This window comes from Falco cherrug, chromosome 15 (assembly GCF_023634085.1).
Source record: "Falco cherrug isolate bFalChe1 chromosome 15, bFalChe1.pri, whole genome shotgun sequence".
Classification (NCBI taxonomy): Eukaryota; Metazoa; Chordata; class Aves; order Falconiformes; family Falconidae; genus Falco; species Falco cherrug.
This window is the reverse complement of record NC_073711.1, coordinates 20,542,585-20,565,750: the sequence shown is the minus strand read 5'-3', so window position 1 is coordinate 20,565,750 and position 23,166 is coordinate 20,542,585. Positions and strand designations below refer to the sequence as shown.

At 36.6% G+C, this 23,166-nt stretch overlaps 1 protein-coding gene across 3 annotated transcripts in view; it reads left to right on the top strand.

Annotated features, from left to right (window-relative positions):
- The window catches only part of KLHL4 (kelch like family member 4), a 94,269-nt gene that overhangs the window by 45,801 nt on the left and 25,302 nt on the right, over positions 1–23,166 (top strand). Inside the window, exon 2 of one of the 3 annotated variants that reach the window (XM_055727512.1) lies at positions 2,163–2,562. The exons of 1 other annotated variant lie outside the window; for it this stretch is intronic. In XM_055727512.1, coding sequence (XP_055583487.1) covers positions 2,525–2,562 — 38 coding nt within the window. In that variant the 5' untranslated portion in view covers positions 2,163–2,524. Of the gene's footprint in view, positions 1–2,125; positions 2,563–23,166 lie in introns of those variants that run through there. One more of the 3 variants, XM_005435833.3, reaches the window with a different exon arrangement.

The following is a 23,166-nucleotide window of genomic DNA, read 5'->3' as shown; positions in this document are numbered from 1 at the left end:
GCAGAGCAGGGTGGTTCTTGCAGCAGAGCTGCTGGGACCCTGAGCCTGGTGCCTGAGCATAAGGCAGCCTTTGCTGGATGTCACGCGTGACTTTTAACTGAAGCAGCCAGGGCACACACAGGTTCCAACAACTGCTGCAAGAACAGTAGCCTGTAGCAGAGGACCAAGGTCAGCGACAGGAGCAATTACGCCAAAGCACTGCAGTAAGGCTTGCTGGGGCTTGCATTTTAGCTCCCACTAATACTTTATTTTTTCCTATAAGAAAAGGCTCTTTACCTGCAACCAAGTTTTTCTTTTCTGTCTGTCATAGACATTTATCCTACTATCAAAGCCACATACTAATGTACATTTTATTGCCATAGCTCAGCCTCAATGCTCTATATAGCAATAAACATGCATTGGCTAGGTCTGTCAAATATCTTTCCTCAGCTCCTTCCTTTCTGCCTTTTCCAGCCATTCCTCATAGGTTTTCTTTGTACGGTCTTTTCTGTCCCTCTATGTATCTAAATAGTATAATACCTTTCAACTATTTTACTGCTCTTCACTTGTCCTGTAATTTCTCTCACATACATCCAGTCCATGATACTGCATATCATTTGCTTGAATACCAGGAACAGGACAGGAGCTTGACAGCCCAGTATGAAGGTGGATGATTTCTCAGTCCTGTCCCCTCATTTTGCTTTTTCTTTTCGAAACTGTACTTCATTATTTCTCTGTTTGCATTGTATGCAGCCAAACAAAAAAAAAAAAAAAAAAGCAAAGCAGGCTTTAGTATTTGAAGATTCAACATCCCATCAGTAGAGTTTAGGAAAAAAAGAAGAAAAAATGACAATACAGAGAGAGAAAAAGGAGGTTAAAATGGGAAGGTCTGAAGAGGAGATGTAAGATGTATTGGAAAGGGGTACCCTCATATAGTTGTGAATCCTGTTTTACTGACTCTGTGTTACAGCCTTTTTTATTTCTGCACAATGCTTACATGATCTTGTATAGATCATCAGTAGCAAACTGTGCAGAATATAACATAAGAAAAAATAATCCAGTCCTTGATTATTTTCAATTTGCACACGAAAACATTCTGTGTACATTGTATCAAAGCACACAGGGAACAGTTCTCATGATCCTGCCTATTAATGAATGGATGGCATTGGATATATTTAATCTATTAAATTTGTTGAAAACATGTTACAGTGTACACTATCAAAAGAAAGGTGTTTTCTAAAAAAAATGAAAAAAAACCCCAACCCCCACTCATTTCACCATCCGTGAGAAATTAAGAGCAGGATGGCAGAGGGTGTTTACACAGGCACTTAGCCAGGAAACACTGTGTTTTCCACAGATACAGTCGTTCAGGGAGCACATCTCTGATTTTCATGAGCTTCCTCCCTCTGTTCTCATACTCCTGTAATTATATCAAGAAATTTATCTGTAGGTGAGAAAATACATACAGTTCTGCACAGTGTATTCTAATGCTGCCTCTTTCCTTTAGGTAAGTGCTACCACACTGAGGCCATTTGTAGGAATTTTACACAGCAAGATAAACAAATGCAAACAGCTTAAGGAAACACACGAACTGCAGGATAGTTTCACAGTGAATCGTTACCAAAAATCTCCGTAAGACAACTGTAAAAGAATTCTCTGTAAATCTTCTGTGAAATGCAGCATTGCTTGTTAGCAGGCTTGATGGAAAACCTCGTGAGATAGAAAGTCTTGTCACTTTATTTGTATGTGCTTTCCTGCATCTTAACTTGCAGCTTCGGATCCCTTAGGATCATGTGAGGCTCGGTTATATATTAGAGAGCTGTGCTATAGTGCTGTGAGTGTGTAAGCCTAGCAGCTGGGTAGTGTTATGGTTGCTGCTTTCCTGTGCTAAGCTGATTTACTTGTTTAAGGTCTGACCTCATCATCCTGTCAGTATGGATTCCCACCTATACAGTTAGCAGCAGCTTAGCATCGGCTTGAAGAGCTTGCAGTATATTAATCAGAAGAGAGAGGGAGAGAGCTACCGGTATTTGTTCTTTTGTTGTCTTTTCTTAAGAAGAGGAGTTGAAACACAAGAGATAACAAAGAATCTATTTCCTTTCTAAAAGAATAGGCTTTTGTCTTTTTTTTTTTTTTTTTTTTTTTTCCTTTCCTGAAAAAAATGTCCGTATCTGGAAAGAAAGAGTTTGATGTGAAGCAGATCCTGAGGCTCCGCTGGAGGTGGTTCAGTCACCCCTCGCAAGGCTCCACAGGCACGGGGGGCTGCCATCAGCAGGAAGGATATGAGCACAGAGGGACACCGGTTCAGAACAGGTTGAAGAACCACTCTCGGGACAGGAATGGGCTGAAGAAAAACAGCAGTCCTGTCCACCACAATATACTGGCACCCGTGCCAGGTCCGACCCCAGTGCACCACCGATCTATTCAAACCTGGCATCAACAAAATCTCATAGAACAGCTTCGATCAAATGAAGATATTTCCAAAACAAGCTCAGAGGAAAACTGTGTCAAAGAAGATTCAAGTAAAAACACACAGGAGTTGCAGATGATCACAGAAGAAAATTCAGATGAATCTGCAGAGAGGTAGGAGTTTTAAAGTCTGCACTTAGAAAGCCCTACTTCTATACAAGTTAATCACTAAAACTGTCTTCTTTTTTTTTTTTTTAACCAATGTTCCTGACTGCGTTAGTCTCACTTTATATAGGTACACACCCACACTCAAATGAATAGGAACACATTCACATTTAAAAAATGAACAGGAACATTGTCATGAAATTTTGATCTTTGCTTAAGATACATAACTATTCCATAAAAATAAAATCTGTCAGTTGGTCAGATTTTCTCTATTACAATTTACAGCATATTAATTTTTTTGTCTTGATTTATTATGTTGAAATGCAATGAAAAAATGAGCCTTCTAAAATATTGTCCTCATTCTGACTTTATCAATGGGTGCAACTTTGACAAATGGGAACAGCTGGAGGTGCACAGTCTGTGTGGTTGCCATCGAGCTGTCAAATTTCTCACTGCTTATTTTTACTGCCTTCTTGACAAGTATAATTAACCTTGAACTAAGTGGAAAGGAAGCATCATTACTTGCTTTTTTAAAAAGGTTTGTTTGGAATCACTTTCACAGTTTCTTTAGTATACTAAGAAAAATACTTTCTGCAAGGTCAGCCGAAAAAACATTACAGCTATGAGACCTTAAAGATATAAGCACAATGAAAGAGCTATTTTTAAGGTGTTAATACCCAGAAGAAAATGTTAATACCACTTATTTGACCAAGCAAGCTTTTTAATTTTGTTATGGGGTTTTGTTTGTGGGTTTTGTTGTTGTTTTTTTTTTTCTCAAGACTGATTTCAGTGTTATTAGTTCATACAGCAACAATTTTGCCTTACCTTTACCCCACCTTGGACTCAAATTATGCATTTATAATGTGATTATTTGCACCATTTGTTGAGATTGCCATTAGTCTTTGGGAATAATTTAGGTTTCTTACATTGTATTTAAAAACAAATCTATCTTACTTGAAGTTATAGTTTCTCCCAGTAAAACTAAAGCTGACAGTTTGTGTATTTTTAGCAGTTATTATTCTTCAAGTTATACATCTGGTGTAGGGAACATCTGCAGGCTAAACAGAAAGATGTATTTCAAAATGTCATTTTGAGAACAGTACTAGTAGTCAATATGTACTGCATAAAATTATCACACAATAAAATCAGTGAGGTATGAATGTGGTAGTTCTGTATGTTTACTGGTGTATTGGTTTGTAATGTGTAAGAAGCAGACTCTTAGTATAACATTTTAAATGACAGTACAAATTTCCTGGGGGGTGGGGAGGGGGGATAAAGTAATTTTAGGCACACCTTAGAAATAAAGTCCATTTCATTCGAAGAAAACAAGGAACACTGAATAATCAAAACAGGATTCTCTATCGGGTGAAGAAGGTGGTAAAAAAAGCGTAATCAATTCAGTTTGGAAGGTAATAAGACACTGTCTTCTAAAATAAGATATGACATTTTCTCCAGCTACATATAAACTTTCTGCTAAGACCTCATGATGTTTAGTGCCTTCAAATTCATTCAGATTTAAGTTCTACTCATGAGCTGTTTAAATGTACAGCTTTTAGAAGTTTTGCGTATGCGCATATCTTATAAATGGAAATGCACATATTTTATAAAATATTGTATTCAAATAAATGCATTTTCTGTAAAGTTATCAGTAAAGGCTTTTTATGCATGTTGAGGTTAAAACCTATCTTAATGCCTTAAAAGGCTGAATTTCTTAGAAATTGTTTAGAAAATGATTTATGACTATTAGTTTCTCTATAATCAAAATTTTATTTCAATAAAATAAAATAAATTTTTAAAGACACCTTCACATATCTCCATTTTCTTAAATATGTACCAACAGAAATAATTAAGGAAATCACTGTTCTCTTGCCCTATAGCATCCAGCACAGGCCACATGAATTAATATGCTAATTGACTGAGTAGAAACGAAATATTGAGAAGAAGAAATAAAGAGAAGCAGCCTTATATCAATATCTATCTATAGCTAGTTGCTGGATGTATTTTCATGTCTTCAGAATACCTAATCTTAAACATTTCAAATAATCTTTTAAAGTCATTTTGGGCCTCATTTTTGTTTGGAAGTTCTAAATATTCACAATCAATTGTAATCAATGGGATCTGCTAGTAATTAACACATCTGAAAATCAGGCATTTGCAACATCCCCAGAGTCCACTTCCTTACACCATTACAGCCGCTGCATAACAAACTATACAATTATTGCAGCCATATGCTCATTCACAGTCTTACCTGGGGACACCAAAGAATCTCATACAAATGAACCTTTTATTCTGTAAAAGAAATGACACCTTCAGAGTGTTGCCCCTAATCCAGTGAGTGCATCTGTGCCTGTAGAGGTCCCGCTTGCAGCTGGGCTCTAAAGCAGGGCACTGCTACCTGTCCCTTGGACACTGGAAATAGTGGAAGAGGGTAGAATAGAGTCTTGAGCAGACTATGAAAACAATTCCTACTAGCACCTTAGTGCTTCCTACAAAAAAACTTTAGAAACGTGAAAACAATATTAGTTTTCCCAAAAAAACTTGAGATGTCTTTTTCTAGAAACCTCAGGACTTAACGCTTTCAGTGATACACACAGAGCACCCCGGGGTTTGATGAAAATAAGGGTTGTTCATTGAGGAGGAAGCTAAACAAGAAAGTTCCAAACAACAGTTCCATTCTGAATATACTATCATCAATACACTTGTTTCTGCTTTCTTCAATCTTGTTTGGTACTCCTGTACTTTAAATAGTGCAAGACCTAAAGGAGCCCTTCTGGCCTACAAGTTTGCTCCTGAATGATGTCCTGTAACACATGACAAAGTAAACAAGGGCTTAAATGACCAACACTCATTAGTTTTGTAGTAACAGTAGCCAGTTAAGATGTGGCCAAACATAACTGCTACGTGCAAAACAGACAAATACATTGCTTATTGGCACAAGGTTAAGTCAAGCCTCCCACCGTGCCTGGGGACTGTCTCATCCAGTGTGGCTAAGGGAACATACTCAACAGGTACCAAACAGTCTTCTAGAAGCATCTAAAATGACGGGCCTTGACCTGTTATAAAATGCTTATAGAAGCTGCGTCCATAGTTTTGAAAAAGGCTGAGCAGTGGACGACACATGTTTCACTGACTTAGTCTGATTCTGACCATCCTCCTTGAATGAGGGCTGGGACCTTTTCACAGGTGAAAAACAGAGAAAATAGCTAAAACCTGCATAAATACCAAGCGATTTTGTTTGTTTGTACATTCTTTTTCCCACTATATAATTTTATGGCATTACTGGCAATGTCAGAAATCTAAATCAGTGTGCCGAGCAAATGAAGAGCAAAAGCCTTCAAAGATTTTAGGTTTGGCTTAAAGTAAGTAGGAGCTTAAATGAGTTCCAAGACAATGCATGGTAAATAAACTGCGAATTGCTTCTGGTTCAGAAGGCATGGTTGTGTATTTTTGCAGACTTTAGCTACCTGATGATCGCCTATGATCTCCTCTAACTGTCTGGAATCTTTTGAGGTTCAGGGTCCTCCATCAGGCAGACCTTGAAGCAGTTCCATTTCCTTCAAAGAAAGTGATCTGGCAATGGTCCAGAGACATCAGCAAAACCTTGGAGATTTGCTAGATTTTGTTTGGCAGTTGACAAAAAACTTTGCTCTTGTGTGCAACGTGTGAACACACACTTGTGCACACATAAACAGAAAAAGCACAGGTACCTCCTAATAAGAAGGATCTATGATCTTGAATTACCTTGATGACTTCCCTTGATAACATTTAGACTCACTGGCATGACTGTATTGACCTTTCAATACGAGCCCTATGCCTAGTATTTATTAACATTATGCTATATTTCCAGATCAATTTATGCATGTTTATTAGGAGATATGTTATGATTCTATAATATACTATTGAAGACCATGTGTGCTGGTAAAATATGCGTGTACCTCTTTTCCTCGTTGACCAAAGGCAGTTATATTTCAATGCTGAATGTAACTCCATTTATCATTTTTCTCTTACGCATTGTTTTAATTATATGGCTGAAAAATTGCTGACAAACTCTAGTTTGGCTGACAAACCTTAGTTTTGCTAAAGATATGTGCTTTCTAATTTCCCATATGAGAAAAAATACACTTCTAATTAATTTTAATAGAATCTTTTGATGTCATAATTCAAACAGTTGGTACTGATGTACATGGAAACATATCTGTGAGGATTATCCTCCTAACTGAGGCAATTTTCTGTAGCAACAGTTTATGATGTTCAGTTATTTTGATAGTTCATCTTAAGACAAGAAAACTCTTCTGATTATCTTTTTTTTTTTTTTTTTGTCAGCCATATGGAAATAGCTGACAGACCATTTCCCTTACTGTCTCTGACATAAATATATACGCATATACATATACATAACTATTTCAGATATTATCTCCTATATGAGGGTTTTTCCTGGAATTCTGTTTTTATTTCTGGTAGCACATAACAGCCTTGGTTCACATTCCAGTGTGAAATACAGGTACCACAAGGAAAAAAATACCCCTTTAATGGTTGCAGTATCCCAGGAGATATGAAACAGGTGGAAATGAATAAATCAGTGTGCGGTGCCTGACCCCAATTTCTTGCACATATGATGCCATTTTTTTGGTTGGCTAATGTGGCACAGATCAAGGACACATGCTGTCATGTTTCCTTCTGCTTAGCACTTTTTGAGGACAGCCATTACATTCATCACATCCTCTGAAGTTTGCAACAGATACTCACTGAAGTGATGTCTGCTTAATTTTTCAAAACAAAAGATCATTTCCAAAGAAGAAAATGTGATAAACTTTCTGGTGAAAATAAAGCATATAAATTACTTTATGAAATCACTAGTCAAACCAGTCAGGGAGCGTTTTTTGCATTAAGGGTACAGTTCTGGGTATCCAAATAAGCAGAATCCTACCACTGATTCATGAGAATGACTGACAATGCATTCAGTAAATGGAAGGGCTACGCTGTATCCTTTGCAGAGAACATGATGAAGCGCTGCTTTCAGAGTGGTACATTGTGACACTATTTTCCCCTCATGAGTAAGAATTCAGTTTAATGCACCATCTCTGATGCCTAAGGTAAAAGTTCAGAAATTATTATTCCTAATCTCACATAGCATCAGCCTTTATTTTTAAATGAAAACATAACTGTTCCAATTTAATTTTCACTAAACCTCCAACATTTTGAAAAAAAGCTTTAAAAAATCTTAACATTAACAAATAAAAGGTTTACAAACATAATAAAGAACACTGGACATCAAGTCATATGGCATGCCAGTCCTTCTTTGACAAAGTTGGATCAACTGTATTTAGGTGCTTCCTTGGTTACCTGTAGCGCAATTTAAGCTCATTATTTCCTTGATCTTTCCCCTATGGATATAGATAGCATATTACTCCCCTTATTCTTCTTATTCCCACACTATTCTTCTTTACAGCACTCATTTATATTTGAAAACTTCTGTAAGTCTAAAAGATGCAATTCTTGCAGTCTCTTTTTCAGAAGTCCAATGCTAGACAACTAATTTTCATTGCTCTCCTGACTTTCTCCAGCATGTCTGTCCGTACTTGCAGTACTGTGGTCAGATCTGAGTATGTTCTGGTTAAAGCCTGACAATTCTAGTGTAGAGGGCAGGATTACTTACATATCATTCTGACTAAAAATATGCTGGACTATCCTGCTCGGTGTTCTTTTTTTTTCAACAACATGGTGCTGTTCCTCAATGCCCAGCTTGTGATTCATGTGAATCTCCTGACCCTGTACCAAGGACCTGTTCCCTAACCATCTGTACATTTTTCCAGTCATTTGTTCCTAAATATAGTACTTTGCACAAATAAATTCCATCTTATGTTTAACAGATAATGTCTCCAATTTACTGATTTAATATTCAGTTTTGATCCTATGCTCCAATATAACTGCAGCTCTTCTCGGATCAGCCTGATCTTTAATTGTAATAAAGTTCCTAGCAAAGCTTTTTCTTTATTTCCTCCTCTCTTCAAATACTTCAGAAAATTTATGAAAAGTCATAGTGGAAAGTTCAGTGCAAAGTTCCTTAGGAACCCAGTTTGATTTAGCTTCCTATTTATCAGTGAACGACCGATAATTCCTTTAAATGGTATCAAACCAGTTTTGCACCCATTTCATAATGGTTTACTTCAAACAGTAGTTCAGGTTGAACTTAGTACTATCTGATATGAGACTGTAACAAAAAATATTCTCACGTCCAAGATTCAAATGCCAACTACTTCTTTTCTGTTCTCCATAATACCTTCTGCAACCTCTCAATGAAGGACTGAAATTTGTTTTGACATCCTATGCTTGACAAATTCTTGCTAACTCTTTGTATTCTTTTTCATTTCTAAGTGTTCAAAAATAGTATTACTTTTACACTGAGAATTTTGCAAGAAGCTAGAGCTAGGAGAAGAAATTATGTTTCTGTCTGGTAGAGAATTTTACGGTTTCTTTAATACTTACAACAATATATACTTCAGTAGTGTATTTTAAAAAGATGATTTTATGCCAGTCTGCTGTGGATAACCAAAATGCTTCACTGCTACCTCAGGGACAAGCAAAAACCAATTGTCTTCTAAAGATGACCTTTAAATAAAGGTCAAAATATGGATTTGAAGCTGGAGACATTTGAAATGGCTTATTAAGATACTGTAGCTGATCTCCTCTCAGAAGTGATGCTTGAAAGCTCATGTGGCCTTTCAATGCTTTAGTGCAGTGGAAGCGCAGTTTGCAGCAGGGGATTGAGGGCGATGTTCTAGGCAACGATGGCTGGGGAGCACCCCATTGCCATCCCTGAGACGCTGCATCTGCTACCAGAGATTAGTTGTACTTACGAACTGAGCAAAGGCACATGTAGCACATGAGATAATTAGTGACGTTAAACTGAATTTTAATAGCATTTTACAGCAATTCACTCATGACTGTATGGAAAATGATAGGTGAGAGTAACCAAGAAAATTTTCCTTTGGTATCTCATGTTTGCTAAGTCTAGAAAACTTGTGAAGTTATAGTAAGTGGCATCTAATGCAGGATTAAAATCTAAGGAGAATTGCCTTTTCCCAGAAGTAGATAATTCACAAGGAGGGATACGACTTTTTTAGGCCATGTGTGAATGTAATGAGCAGTGACCAAAGAAGTCATTCTGACTAAACAAATGCTGTTGCCTCACACAAGAGCTCTTGGTACAGGAATTAAAGTCAATATGTCTCAAAGGCATCATCAGCAGATTTTATTCATGCTTTTTCCATTAAGACATCTTATGAGGAACCTGAAAAAGCATATAGCATGTGAAATTAAAATTGGTTGAAACAGTTATTAAAAAATGAAGTAGGTTTGTATTTTGAAAATAATTTTATATTTAGCCTGTGGAAGGAGTGGCTATTTATGCATAAGATTTTTTTTTCATAGCTACATAAATAGAATCACAGAATAATTTAAGCTGAAAAGGACCTCTGGATGTCCAAGTATAACCCTGTCCACCCACCCCCCACCAAGTATAACCCTGTCCACCCACCCCCCACCATAAAAGCGATAATGAGAAATAATATGATTTACTAAAACCACATAATATTTCACAGGCCTACATTTGAAATGTATAGCTTTCAAAGATGAATTATTACTGGCAAAGGAAAAAAATGTCATTTAATAGTAATTTAAGAAACTAGGACAATTCTATTCATTTCAAAACAATTTCTTTATGATTCAATTATCTTCTCATTTCCACTCCATACAGCTCGCTCTTAGCAAAGACAGCTGTTAAATTACTTTTTAAAGAGTTATTACTGTTCTTAAAATCACTTCTTAATGTCCCCAGAAAAAGTTAAGGAGATGATTAAACACATGCAACTGACGCAGAGCAGTTTTTACAGCCATACTGAGCTTATGCAATTGTACGATCAACAGGGAATCGTACGATTGTTGGAGCATTCTTGGGAAGGGGGGAGAGAGAGTTTGCTTGATTTGAAAGTTATAGCTAGACAGTATTCTCTAAGAAATGTACCATTTATTTTCATTGTTGTTTTGTGGCTGAATTGTTTGCTTTGAACTATTTGAAATACCGTAATGAAGAATATTACTAAAATCTTTCACTTTTAAAGAAGTAATGTGATTTGTTTGTTATAGTCAAACAGCTAAGGTAGCCCAATATATACAAATTTAATTTAGCTCCTTTCATTCTGCTAGAATAAAATGTTACTATATTTAGAGAATGATTACATCCAATGATAAGTATAAGAATATAGCTTGGGTATGGCAGACCTATAGGCATGCAGGCTAAATGAACACCAAAATGAAGCTGAAGCACTGTTGGGATTCACAGAAAGAGCTTAAGGTAAGTATAGGACATAGACTTAAAACATAATCTCTAAACCAAAGCTAAAAGAAAATTTCCTCTGTGAAATCAGACTCTACCTCAGTGACTGTCGTCAGCTACCCTGGCACGAGAGCTTCCCACACAGCTGACAGCAAATCTTCTCCCAGTCCGCCCCCTCCCCTCCTTTTCCAAGCAAATGCTTAATAGTCAAAACTCAACTCAAAGCTAGTTAAAACAGATAGAACAAGACCTTAGAGCCTGGCTCTTTGCAACAAGTCTACCCATTCAATAATTATTAGCGTAAAACATCTTTCCCTTCATTCTAGTAACTGTTTCCATTCGATCCAATAAGTCAGGATACTTCACGAGAAGTCTGCTGCTCACAGGTCACAAGAAGGACAACTAAAAGTATTTCAAGGACCCTACCTTGTAGCCATTACTACATTTGAGGTTGAAATATATGATATGGTATCTAAATGACTACAGCCTAGAAATGTTTTATCAGGAAATAGGTGCTGTACTCTCATGCTGTGTGCTACAGTTGGATGAGGCTGCCTTATTTATGAATGTATATATATATGGATACATGAAGAGGAATAAAAGTTTGCTTTGTAGTTTTCTCAACTAAAACCCATTTAGGATAAACAAATATATTTATTGGAAAGGAAAGCAATGTGTGATACCTGGTTTATTCTTCAGGTTTGCTATACATATTTTGAAATTTTTTTGACAAGATTCTAGATATCTTACCTGTATACTAACATTTGATGTAATCAATTTCAAGACCTGTCAGCCTGCTTCTAACTTTTTAAATGTATGACTTTATGACTAGTTGTATTAGGATCTGGAAATCAATACCCATGGGTTATGTCTTCAATTTGTTGCTTGCTTCTTATATAAACTCAGAGAAATTACTTAGCCTCTTGTCACAGTTTATTCCTGGTTAAGATAACATTTGGTACCTATTTTCCTAAGGCCACAGTAAGAACTGATGAGTGTTTTCAAGTGTCAGAATTTGCCTGCAAATTGCTATTAAAATGCAAAGTGGAATACAAGTACGTTATGATTGATGCATTATACTATATAGTTGCATGGTTTATCTTCTCATTATAATAATATCACAAAAATCAAAGTCTACTGCTTTAACTAGAAGTTTCCCATTACAATAAGCAGTAGAGACCACCAATATACTTACAGTACAATATTTTGTACACCAAACAAAGGGAATACATTTGATAAAGTGGACAGCCACTGTCACGATTGGCTATGCTTCAGTTTACCTGATAAATTAGAAGTCAAGGGAAGGGAGGCATTCTTGCAAGAAATGAGCATTTTCAAAGCCTGTACATTTTAATAGAAGTTGAGAAAATGAAGAACCTTTTTGAACTGGGCAAATATACCTAGATTTAAATGGAAATTGTGAGCAAACCACTAAGAAATCCTAGGAGTTGGAGAAAAGCTATTTTAAGCTATTACATATGGTTTGTGTTGCTAGGGAAACCTCTTTTACAGTGTTCATTTAGCACAGATGCTCAGGAAAGCTCTGCGTCTCCATGTCATACCATTTCAGAATGCTTCAGACTGTGAGGGAATAGAGAAGCACATACACACACATGCAGACAAACATGTCTGTGCCATTTTTCTTAGGCACGTTGTACGTCTTTGGTGGAAGTTAGTTCTTTTTGTTTCTGCCATGACCACGGTGATAAAAGCTTTGCAATTAAAAAATCTCTGTCGCCAGACTGAGGATATTTGTTAAAACATTAAAACCATAGATTTTGATGTATTTAAGTTCCCGTTTTAGACAGTCATCTATTTGCCTTTACCATATACGTAGTGAAAATACAAGACGACCAGCTCTGGTGACACTACTTCTGGCCAACCATTTGACCCTGGGGCAGATGCGACTTGCCAAATCATATCATATAACCTGCTCCACGCAGGCTTTAGCGCCACAGCATCCTCTGCATTGCCCCTGTATCTCGTCAGTGCCCAGGCAGGAGAGAGCCTGGAAGGCAGCTGCCCTCTGCCACAGCTAGAGACATGCCTGCCTTTGCTGAGCAGGCAGGGGGCCGGACCCAGAGCATGAAAATGTGCGCTGCCTTTTCTTCTCTTTTTCAAAGAGCAACATCTCAACTAACTTAGAAAACACAGGACTTGAGTTATTGAAAAATAATTACTTTTTCAAATTTTGCATTATTTCAGTCTCTCAGTTTTAGAGATCTTGCGTATAGTTTGGGCAATGGCATGTAATTACTGTATACCACTATCCAGTGTTGGACCCCACTACAAAGAGAGTGCATTCTCACTGTCTGTCCAGGCAAGGTACCTCAACTGCACTGAAACAATTCAGGAATTCCACTGTGTGAATCGTAAGCCCGGCACAGGACAGAACTGCACATACTTGCAGAATCACATCTTGGGGACATGTGTACGTGCAGTCACATAACAGGTATATAACCGGTCTCAGGAGCGTGCTGCAAGCTCAGGAAGCAGCTTTTCAGAGTTTTATTGTTGGACCATACGGTATGCCAGGAACCAGTATTTTGAGTACTAAACTTCTAAAGTCTTGAAGTTTTACTTGCAATTAAACAATTACCTGTAGTTTAAACCCCTCAATAAAATAAAATTATTAAAAAAACAGAAAATGGATTTATAAGAAAATACTTTTCAGAAAGATAAAACTTAAGCCCATCTATGGATGTGCTACTAAAGGTTCTTGACTTTCATTTATTCAATACACCAAAAAATACTTGCTGATAAAGAAGAGAATAAAGATAGACTGTGAACAAAAAAATATTGTGTTCTACAGTTTGAAATTATGTTCATAATGGATATATATTGATCTGACCAAACTTTAACAACTTTAGTACCCAAACTGGCCAGTGTTCCCTATTTGTGAACCATACTGTTATTTACATACCAGAGGGTAATGTAAGAGAAAGAAAGAGATAGTGGGTCAGAGATCTGTAGGATCTTAGCAGTACCAAAGTTTAGTTTAGGCTAGGTAGTAAAGAGGCAGAAAATGATTCTTGCTACAGAGTGCTTTAACTGGAGTAATGAAATCCTTCAGTTACTTCAGATGTCACAGCCACAGCTTCCTGCAGAAAGTTCACTATTTTGTCCAGTACACTGGAGAATTGTGTGCTTCTTTTCTGGGTCATGAAGTGTAATTCAAAACATATGTAAACACTGAACTATGATTATATCAAGAGTTTTAAACCAAACATACATAAATATCTTTTAGAACAATACCTTGTAAAAAACATTTAAAGATTAAAATGCTTGTTCTACATCATGATTTTTGTGATGGTCTCAGGACATTCATAGAAGACTGCCTCCAGTCTCTCCACTGGTCAGTCAGTTTACAGAAAACTACATGTAAAGCCAGAAATTCCCTCCTACACCATTACTTATACTTCCCCAAAACCCACTTCTGCATGCTAGTACAGTGGCTTAGGATGGACTTTTGATCTTTCTGTCTGAGATGCTTGACCTAGTAAAATCATCCAGCAGTGCAGCCAACTCCATTTCCTGATATAGCTTGTCGTAGTGGATTTACAAGCAGTGTAAGACAGCTGCCTGGGAAGTTACAGCCTGGTGATCGTGCAGTAGCCAGGCTGTTCACTCAGAACACAATGAAGCAGTGAGAAAAGCACCAAAAGGAACAAGATTGTAAGTCAGGACTAATTTTTTATCTCTTTTTTTTTTTTTTTTTTTCGTTTTTTTGTTTTTTTCATTCACTTAAAGGATCCCAAATTTGTCTATGAAAGAAATACAGAGTGGCTTTGTGTTACAATATACCAATGAAGTTGCTCAGCATGAAGCTCCCATGGGATGCCACAAAGCAGTAGAGCTCATCTGTGCCTTTTACTCCCTCATTCAATATGTAGCTCAATTACTAGTTAGCTGTTTAAAGCTTCCTTATACTTCTTCTCTTAGTGTTATAATGAATTTGAACCTGAACTTAACACAATTAGTAAAAGAACAAAGTCAGGACTGGAAGGAAAGTTTGGCTTGTTCAATGGAACAGTAAAGCTCTGACACATTTACTAGCATGCTACTAAAGCTTTTATTCTTCATTTGGAATTATTTCCTTATATATTTTTAACAATACATCAGATTGATACGTCATCTTTGACTTTTCACAAGTTGTTTTAAGTCTCTACAGTTTCTAGAACTTCCTTTGTTGTTCCTCATAAGCCAAGCCATGAAGCGAAGAGGCTGTTATTTCACTTTTACTGGCTACTGCTGTGATATTTCATGAATCAACTGAAGTTCAAACCCACAAATTTTTACCTTTTCTAATAAGTAGCTTTCAATCATAACCATATTTTAAAACAATCTTGGAGAATACCATAGCCAAAATATAAAATTTCTAATTTCTAGGCTCCTAAACTTTTAATCTGTTGCTTTTTAATTGTATAAACTGTAACTGATGTATTTCTGGTTTTCCTATACCCCAAACAAACTCTTTCAAATGCAAGACCAATTTCTAATGTAGATTACTTGGAGGAAAGACTTGCAATATGTTAAGATGATCTGTACACTTGCAGCAAGATATAAAGGTAAGACCCAAGCAAGTAAGGGTTCTGACTCAGAAGCAAAATAAACACAGTTTTAGCTTTGCCTGTTCAACTTAATGCAGGAGCCAGCTGGAAATTAGGACCATGCATAGCAATCAGTTAGCTGAGGGGAATGTGCTCGAGCTTGTAGGTCACTAACCCTGGGAGGACAAGGAGTGTGAATAGACACAACAACATGATGAGTCATGCTGAGAGAGCATAGGGGAGTTGGGGACGGATGGCACCAAGGATGGCGCCAAAGAAAGGTAACACCTTGCTGTTAATTGATGGTAGTTAACCACCAGTCGGGGATTGCCTAGTATGCAATGCTTAGCTTCAAGAACCAATCTGTTTAAAACACGCAGGTTCTGAAACTATATATAAACTCCTGTTTCTGTACAATAAATCAACATTTGCTTGCATCAAGCTGCGTCCCGTCTCTCCATCGCAGCAATTTAATACATCAAATTTCACATTGAATTTGGAGGGAACATTAATTGTATTCAGTAAAGGGGTGTTTAGCAGACAATGTCTAGCAGAATTTGAGCAGGAAAGGCTGACCTACATTTAAAACATTTGATTAACTCTCATTTGATCTTCTTGCTGGTGGAAATATGGTCAGTAGGAACGCAGTACAACCCATGTTATGATATTGCACAAAGACTAAACAACTAATAGAAGTTTTCTCTAATTATAAGAGGAAACTGTGAGAAATTGTAAAACTTACCAAAAGAGAAGCTTCATTAAAATAATTCCAGAGAGGGGAGCATTAATGCTTTCAGGACAACCTTAAAACATTTAGATGGCAACAGGTAAGTGTTGACATTAATCTACTTAAAGGATTTTACTCTCCAGTTGAAATCCTTATTATTTATACTATTACTTCTTTCCAGTTTTTTTGATCACCAGGAGTCACAGAACCATAAGATCACAGGGTAACCTGGGTTAGAAGGAATCTCAGGAGGGCTCCACCCCAGTCTCTGCTCAAAGCAGGGTCAGCTGTGAGTTCAGCCCAGGTTGCTCTGGGCTTTATCCTATCAGGGCTTGAAAACCTCTACGGACTGAGACTACGTGACTTGGTGAATAGTTTGAAGGCATATCTTGTAACATGTTTTCACTGAAACAATGCAGGTTACAAACAATCTAAATAATCAGTTCCTTCTTCAGGAGGCATAAAACAAATCTAAGGAAATATTTGGGTTTTCTATCAAGATTAGTTATGGTAGTATGCTGTTGCATGCTTCATATAGTTATTGCTGTATTACGACCTCAGCAAAAGCTGTAATACATATTTTATTGAATAAATGTGATAAAATTGATCTTTTAAATTTTGTAAGCTCACATTATAATGCAATTTTGCCTCCCTCCAACCTAGAATAATGAAGAATACAGGCACTCCAGGAAAAAATCTGTCATAATACTACTGTAAGCAATATTTTCTGCAGTTTGTATCAGTTCCACTTGTACTTTTCAGCCTTTCTTTATTTTTCTTTTGGTTTCATATACTGCTTTTATTTAGATTTCATGGTTTTATTCCAATTCAGTTACAGTGAGCTGACATTGACACAGACCCTGGCTTGTTGGAGCAGTTATCACTGTTATCTGCCAGAACAAATGCCAAGTAACCAATGGCATCAAGAGTACAGGTTTTCTTAAGATGTTGTCAGAAATAGTGTTAAATACACTTGGTACTGTCAAATAAAAGTAAACCCAAAAGCCTACCTATTAAGGTTGTAAAGGCAATTCTCCTTCTCTTTTACAAAGACACTATGGACTCATGAATAGAGGTTTCCTTAACAAGCAATTATTGCAAGTTGCTGTCTCAAACCTCTGCTCTTCTCAGCAAGCATGCTAGATGTTCAGTGGACATTAGTTCCTGAAATTAGCAAAAAATCATATAATAATGAATACTAAGGTATTTCTCAGATATTAAAAAAGTGAAAGTCAGTGACCAAGGATAAAACAGGAGATAAAGCGCAATAGTGTACATAATTTATAACATTAACGATTCCTTCCGCTATATATGGAAAGGTATTCAGTGTATGTTGGTTTTATTATACTGACTTGAAAGAATATCCACTCGATTGAGCCAGGTATGAATACAGCAGGCTAAGTTGTTTTAATATTGTTCTAGACCTAGATTTGAGTCATGTATTCTGACACAGAAAACCAGAAGGTAACAACTAGCTGAGAATAATTTGGTATCAGGATACCTGTACCTATGAACACACAGAAATATTTGGCTATTACAGAGGGAAACCCTCTCAGGGTATAATTACACAGTCAAGACAAGGGAGGAATTGACCACAGGTGAAATTATGTAGCTAACAAAACCTTAGGAGTAGAAAACTTCAGTCTACCTCTCAAATGTGCTTCCTGTCTGTCAGGCTGACCATACCTTTATACACATTCTCTCTCACTCTTTTCTAAGAAATCTGTAATTATGATGGCGCACACTGGCTAAATAGGTTACAAATCACACCTTTTTTTCCATTGCAGCAATGTTTTGCCTTGAATGAGGTATCTAGTAGATCAGTTGAGTCAGGTGAGGAGATGTTTTGGAACAAACTTGTAGAATCTTACATGACTGGGGAAGTGTCATGTACAGTGAAATGAAATGTAAAGTGGTGACTTCAGCTGAAGTGGGGATTATCATATTTTTTCCATTTAAGTGAAACATAATCTTGTTATTGCTTAGTTAGATTCTAAACAGATAAAAGTAGAAAGGCAAAGATGCAAAAAAGGAAATGGTCCCAGAAAACAAAAGAATGGAGTCCCTTTGCATTTCGTGAAGTAGAAAAAAGAAGATGCTGTGGTAGCGGTTTGTGTTTTCATAAATCAAGATGTCTTACAAAAAACCTCACAGCAGTATCCATATACAATTAGCTGCAAGGCTCAGAATGATAGGGGCAAGGGTAGTTGCTATTGAGACTGTTACACTCTGGCTTTTCAAAATTCTGTTCACTAGAGATGGAACCACTTTACATTTACATTTTTCTTATTCTTGTACCTCCCAAGCTCCCCTTTGTTCTCTCTTTGCCAACCACAGTGAAAGGGGACAGCATAAAGCAGGTTGCCTTCCCTACAATCTCTCCCAACAGGAGTCTTTCTGAAAGGTGCTTAATGAAGAAACATGGATTTATTTAATTTAATCTGGCAACAGTAATGCTTGGATTTAATTTTTCCATTGGCTTGTATTTTGTTTTCTATGTCCTCTAAATAAAAATGCCACAAGCTCATGTCCAGCATTTAGTCATTACTTTTCATTTTGTACATGACAGCTTGAGATAGTGCTATGTCATGCCTTCTGGTCACATCGTTTTTTGTTCTTTAGAAAGATGCTATTAAAATATCTAACAATATTATCCCTAGCTACAAGAAAGTTGAGCAAGAATTAGTCAGCCTTGTTGCATTTCTCCTTCATGACTTTCAGTTTCCCTCCAACATAATCATATAATACGAATGTTAGATTAGAAATCATGCGTTGCTGTGACAACTGCAGATTGCTTCTTGTACTGTTGGAGCCTGTGTTCATAAAAACAATGAAGTATTCCTCATGGTCTACATTATGGCACATCTTGCATGGTAAATTTCAATGTATAATGACTTAGTATTGATTTTCTTGTTTGTCTTACAAAAAATGGATGTTAATTAAAATATGGTTTTGTTTAAAAATAAGTTATATAGCAATATTCACTGTGGCAGACATACAATATTACCATGCAGGGAAATACTTCCTTCTTCTGCAGGAAATGGTTGAATCAGTGTGTTAATGGTTAAGCGTGTCGGTTCAGAGGAAAGGATAGGCTTTTTGTTGTATACTAAATAATGACTAGAGGCCCTAAACATCACTGATATAAACAACATCATGGGTAATGTCTTTGTTTTCTATGAATTTGCTGCTTCCTACATCAGCATGTAACCTAGTATTTCCTAATCAAACTTTTTAAGTTAGTTTAAAAACATCTATTGCTATCAGTGTATGAAAATTGATTTTATTACTGATGAACCATAGTTACAGAGCAATATTCAATTTTTGTAATTCAGTTTCTCTAATTTCGTTATTCTGATAAGGCATCTGTTTAACATTGTGTAGTTATAAAGGTAGTTATAAACGAATGGCAGGTAGACTTTAGATTGATTAATTCTAGATTAATTTTCAATAGTTACTTGTAATCTCAAAGTATCTACTTTAAAACTTTCTATTTATGAATAGTAAGATGGTAGCTATTATATACCTGCAAACAAAGAATAAAAAATGAACTCAAATATGTTTATGATTTGAGAAAAAAGGCACATGGATATTTGAGATAAGCAGCACCCACTATGTTTGGCATTATCAGAACAAAGGTTAATTTTAATATGGTAGCATACATACTCCTATCTTTTTACCTGAAATGTTTAACTTCGTTATTATTCTCTATTACATAACGTAAATGAATACAGTCTTAATTTTCCTGGAGGATGATGTTTTGACTGGTAATTTAAAATGGCATTCATTTAAATGATTTGTCTGGGACACTCACTTCATGACTGAATATAGACATATAACTATTATAATAAAATAGTTGTATAGTTATATATAGTTATATAAATAGTTGTATAGTTATATAAATAGTTATATAAAATAGTACTCATGGACGTACAGGCAGTGTGGTCTCCAGAATGATTAGATACTACTAGAGCTCCAGTATTTAAGAAAATATCACATGCTGTGGAAATAAGTGTTCTTAAGTCATACCATTATAATGTTTACAGTAAAGTTTCATATTCACATTAGTCTGGATCAGGAAAAGAATCATTACTTAAATGGAAAACACCTACTGTATTACAAATCTTGACACTGACAGGTCACTGTGATGAAGTCCTTAGTTGTACTGTGTAATCCAACGACCACCAAATATCAGAAGAAAGATTGGCTGGTGTTTGTCCCTTTTATTGTCCCTTTATTGAATTCAACAATTTAAACTGGCTCTCTAGAAACCTCTTTGTTCAGCCTATGGATACTGCACTTTGGGCATCTCCCTCAGAGCTGTGGATTTTACTCCCCGTGGAGCTGCACTGCTGCCTCGATTCCTTCTGGCCAGACAGAGTGGGCGCTGCATGCAAAGCCACGGAGGCTGATAAGACTTGCTCCATGGCCTTTCCCAACCTATCACTCTGACTTAAGAGAAGTGGAGGCCAGTTGACTCCTAATTTTAATGTCTCTTGAAATATGTGAATAGGTCTGCAATACATTGCTGAGCAATTTTCAAAACGGGGCCCCAAAACTCAGGAACAAAATCCCATAGATGGTGACTCTTGGATAGGCATTTACATAATAGTGAATTTTTAAAATGTTTGTCTTCAGCAGTTAAAAGCGATTCACTGAGTACCATAAAGCAAGCAAAGAAGATCTGGACCAGTTCTTACTGTGCTTTTACATGGTAATAAATTACAGAAACTGCTTTCTATGTGCATAGGAATAACTCCTTTCTTAATTACCTGCATAAAGCAAATTGCCAGCATAAAACTCTACTGTTGACATAAGATGTCAATAAAGGAATGCACGAAGCTTTCAACAAACTGCCTTGCTAGGAACAAAAGATCAACAGCTGAGGGAGTACACATGCCAATAAGAGCAATGTGCACCGCAGTGTGCCTGGAAAATAATTTTATAATTAACTTCCTCTGTTAAACACCATAAATATACAATTTCCAAAAGAAAACAGATTACTGGGGAGACTGTTTGGATCTACCCCTCTTTGTGACATGAAATCATGATGTGGCCACAGCTGACATGAAGCATAAAGCACTGTACACAGCGCTCAGGGGCTCTGCCACTTGCCTGCAACCTCTTTTCCAGTGGAATTACCCCACCACATACGTGCTTTCTATTCATAGGAGAATTCAAAATATCATAACCCAGATTCATCCTGCTATGAATCATAATGGCATTCATCTGTATATTATCATGTCTAAGGGGAAGAACAAAACTCAAAACAGCTACAGTACTTCGAGTGCCGTGCTGAAGCTCCTGTGTTTGGTGATATGAAGACTTACACTTGTAAACCCAAACGGGAAAATTCATTTTAACTCTTGCCAACTAAAAAGGTGGCAGGTTTGTGTTAACACTAGGAATAAAAAATTATTAAAAAGAGGTAGTTTCAAGATCTCCAAGTTCTAAAGGAATTGTCAATTTAGCTAGGTTAGAAGTCAGCAGTCTCTCCATTAACTTAAACAATTATACATTTTAATTGCTTATTCCTTTTTCTCCACTGTTTTCTGTCACTACCTCATGTTAATGTTACTACCTCAGCAGTCATCAACATATAGTACAATTTTCCATACTCTTTTGGATCAAAGATTTTACCCATACCCTAAAAAATTCAATACTATCTTTAGTTGTTACATTTACAAAGAATAAATAACAAAGAAGACAACTGCAGTAGAAATTTTAAGGCAGAGGTTGGGGCAGTTACTGACATGGTATAATTACACCAGCAAGCAATTAGTACAGGTGCACCGGCTTTATATCTGTGTTCAGAAATAGCTTCTTAACTGAAATATTTTTCTTATATCTCAGCCAACTGATGTGGTTTATCTCTAACAGATGCTGTGGTCCTATGATTTTGCATAGGAAAAAAGCATCTCTCACTGTCCAACGCCACGACATTGCCCAGCAGGTCAGAGCTCAAAGGAAAGAGTCTGCCTGTGTGGGGGCTGTCTGCATTTTTCTTGAATAAGCAGAAACAAATGAGAGGGGAAAAAAAATATAGGTGAGTTGCATTGTAAATATTGCTGCACAAACAAACTGAATTGATGAAGTTGCAGTTTTGTCTGATACCTTGTCACCGCTGAAGCACATACAGCGCACCACAGAGCTGAAGTCACATCGGTGCCCTCAGCTATGATAAAGTCCTTAGTATGTCAAATGTCTCTAACTGGTGTCCAGTTTGCTACTGATGGCTGGAGCGATGTACAGTGCAGAGGTAAGGTGATCCAAAATCAAAAGGTGTAAAAGACACAGATAACTGAATTGTTACTTGATTAAACTGAATTTTACAAATATTATAGTAGGTAAACAGGTACCAAAAGAGAAGTGGTCACCATAAAAATATAAACAATAGTTTATCAAGAACAATCAAATTAAAATACTGCATTTTATCACCTGGTTTTCATGCAGCATTCTGCTCCTAAACTTCCTTACTATCAGGTTTACTTTCTGTTTTTTGGCCATGGGCACATGTAATAAGGCACTTCAAGCACATACTGAATTTTAAAAAGGACATTCATGGTAAATAAATGACATTTATGTTTTGTCATGTTCTAATTAAATAATAAGGACAATGGATATATCCTTTATATACTGGTTAATGAAGAGTGCTGTGCTGATTAATGAAGAGTACTTTATGAAGACAAAAAAATCTTAACATAATTAACAAACATAAAGAATTGTAGGGCTGGAATGAATCAGAAAACTCATCACATCAATTCTCCTGACCAAAGAAAAGATGAAATCTGACCTCCACAGCACCATATTTGAGTCACAGCTTATTTGGTGTCCAGTATAATCTAGCAGTTACCTCAACCGTCATTTCTTAGCTGGCTTCATTCGAGTAACAACTCACACGCATGTGTTAACAGGTCTTTGCCTGAAGTTCAATAAAGACAAGGACAGAGATGGGTCTCTGAATTTAAATCCTGTTCCCCAAAAGTTTGTGACTTGCTATC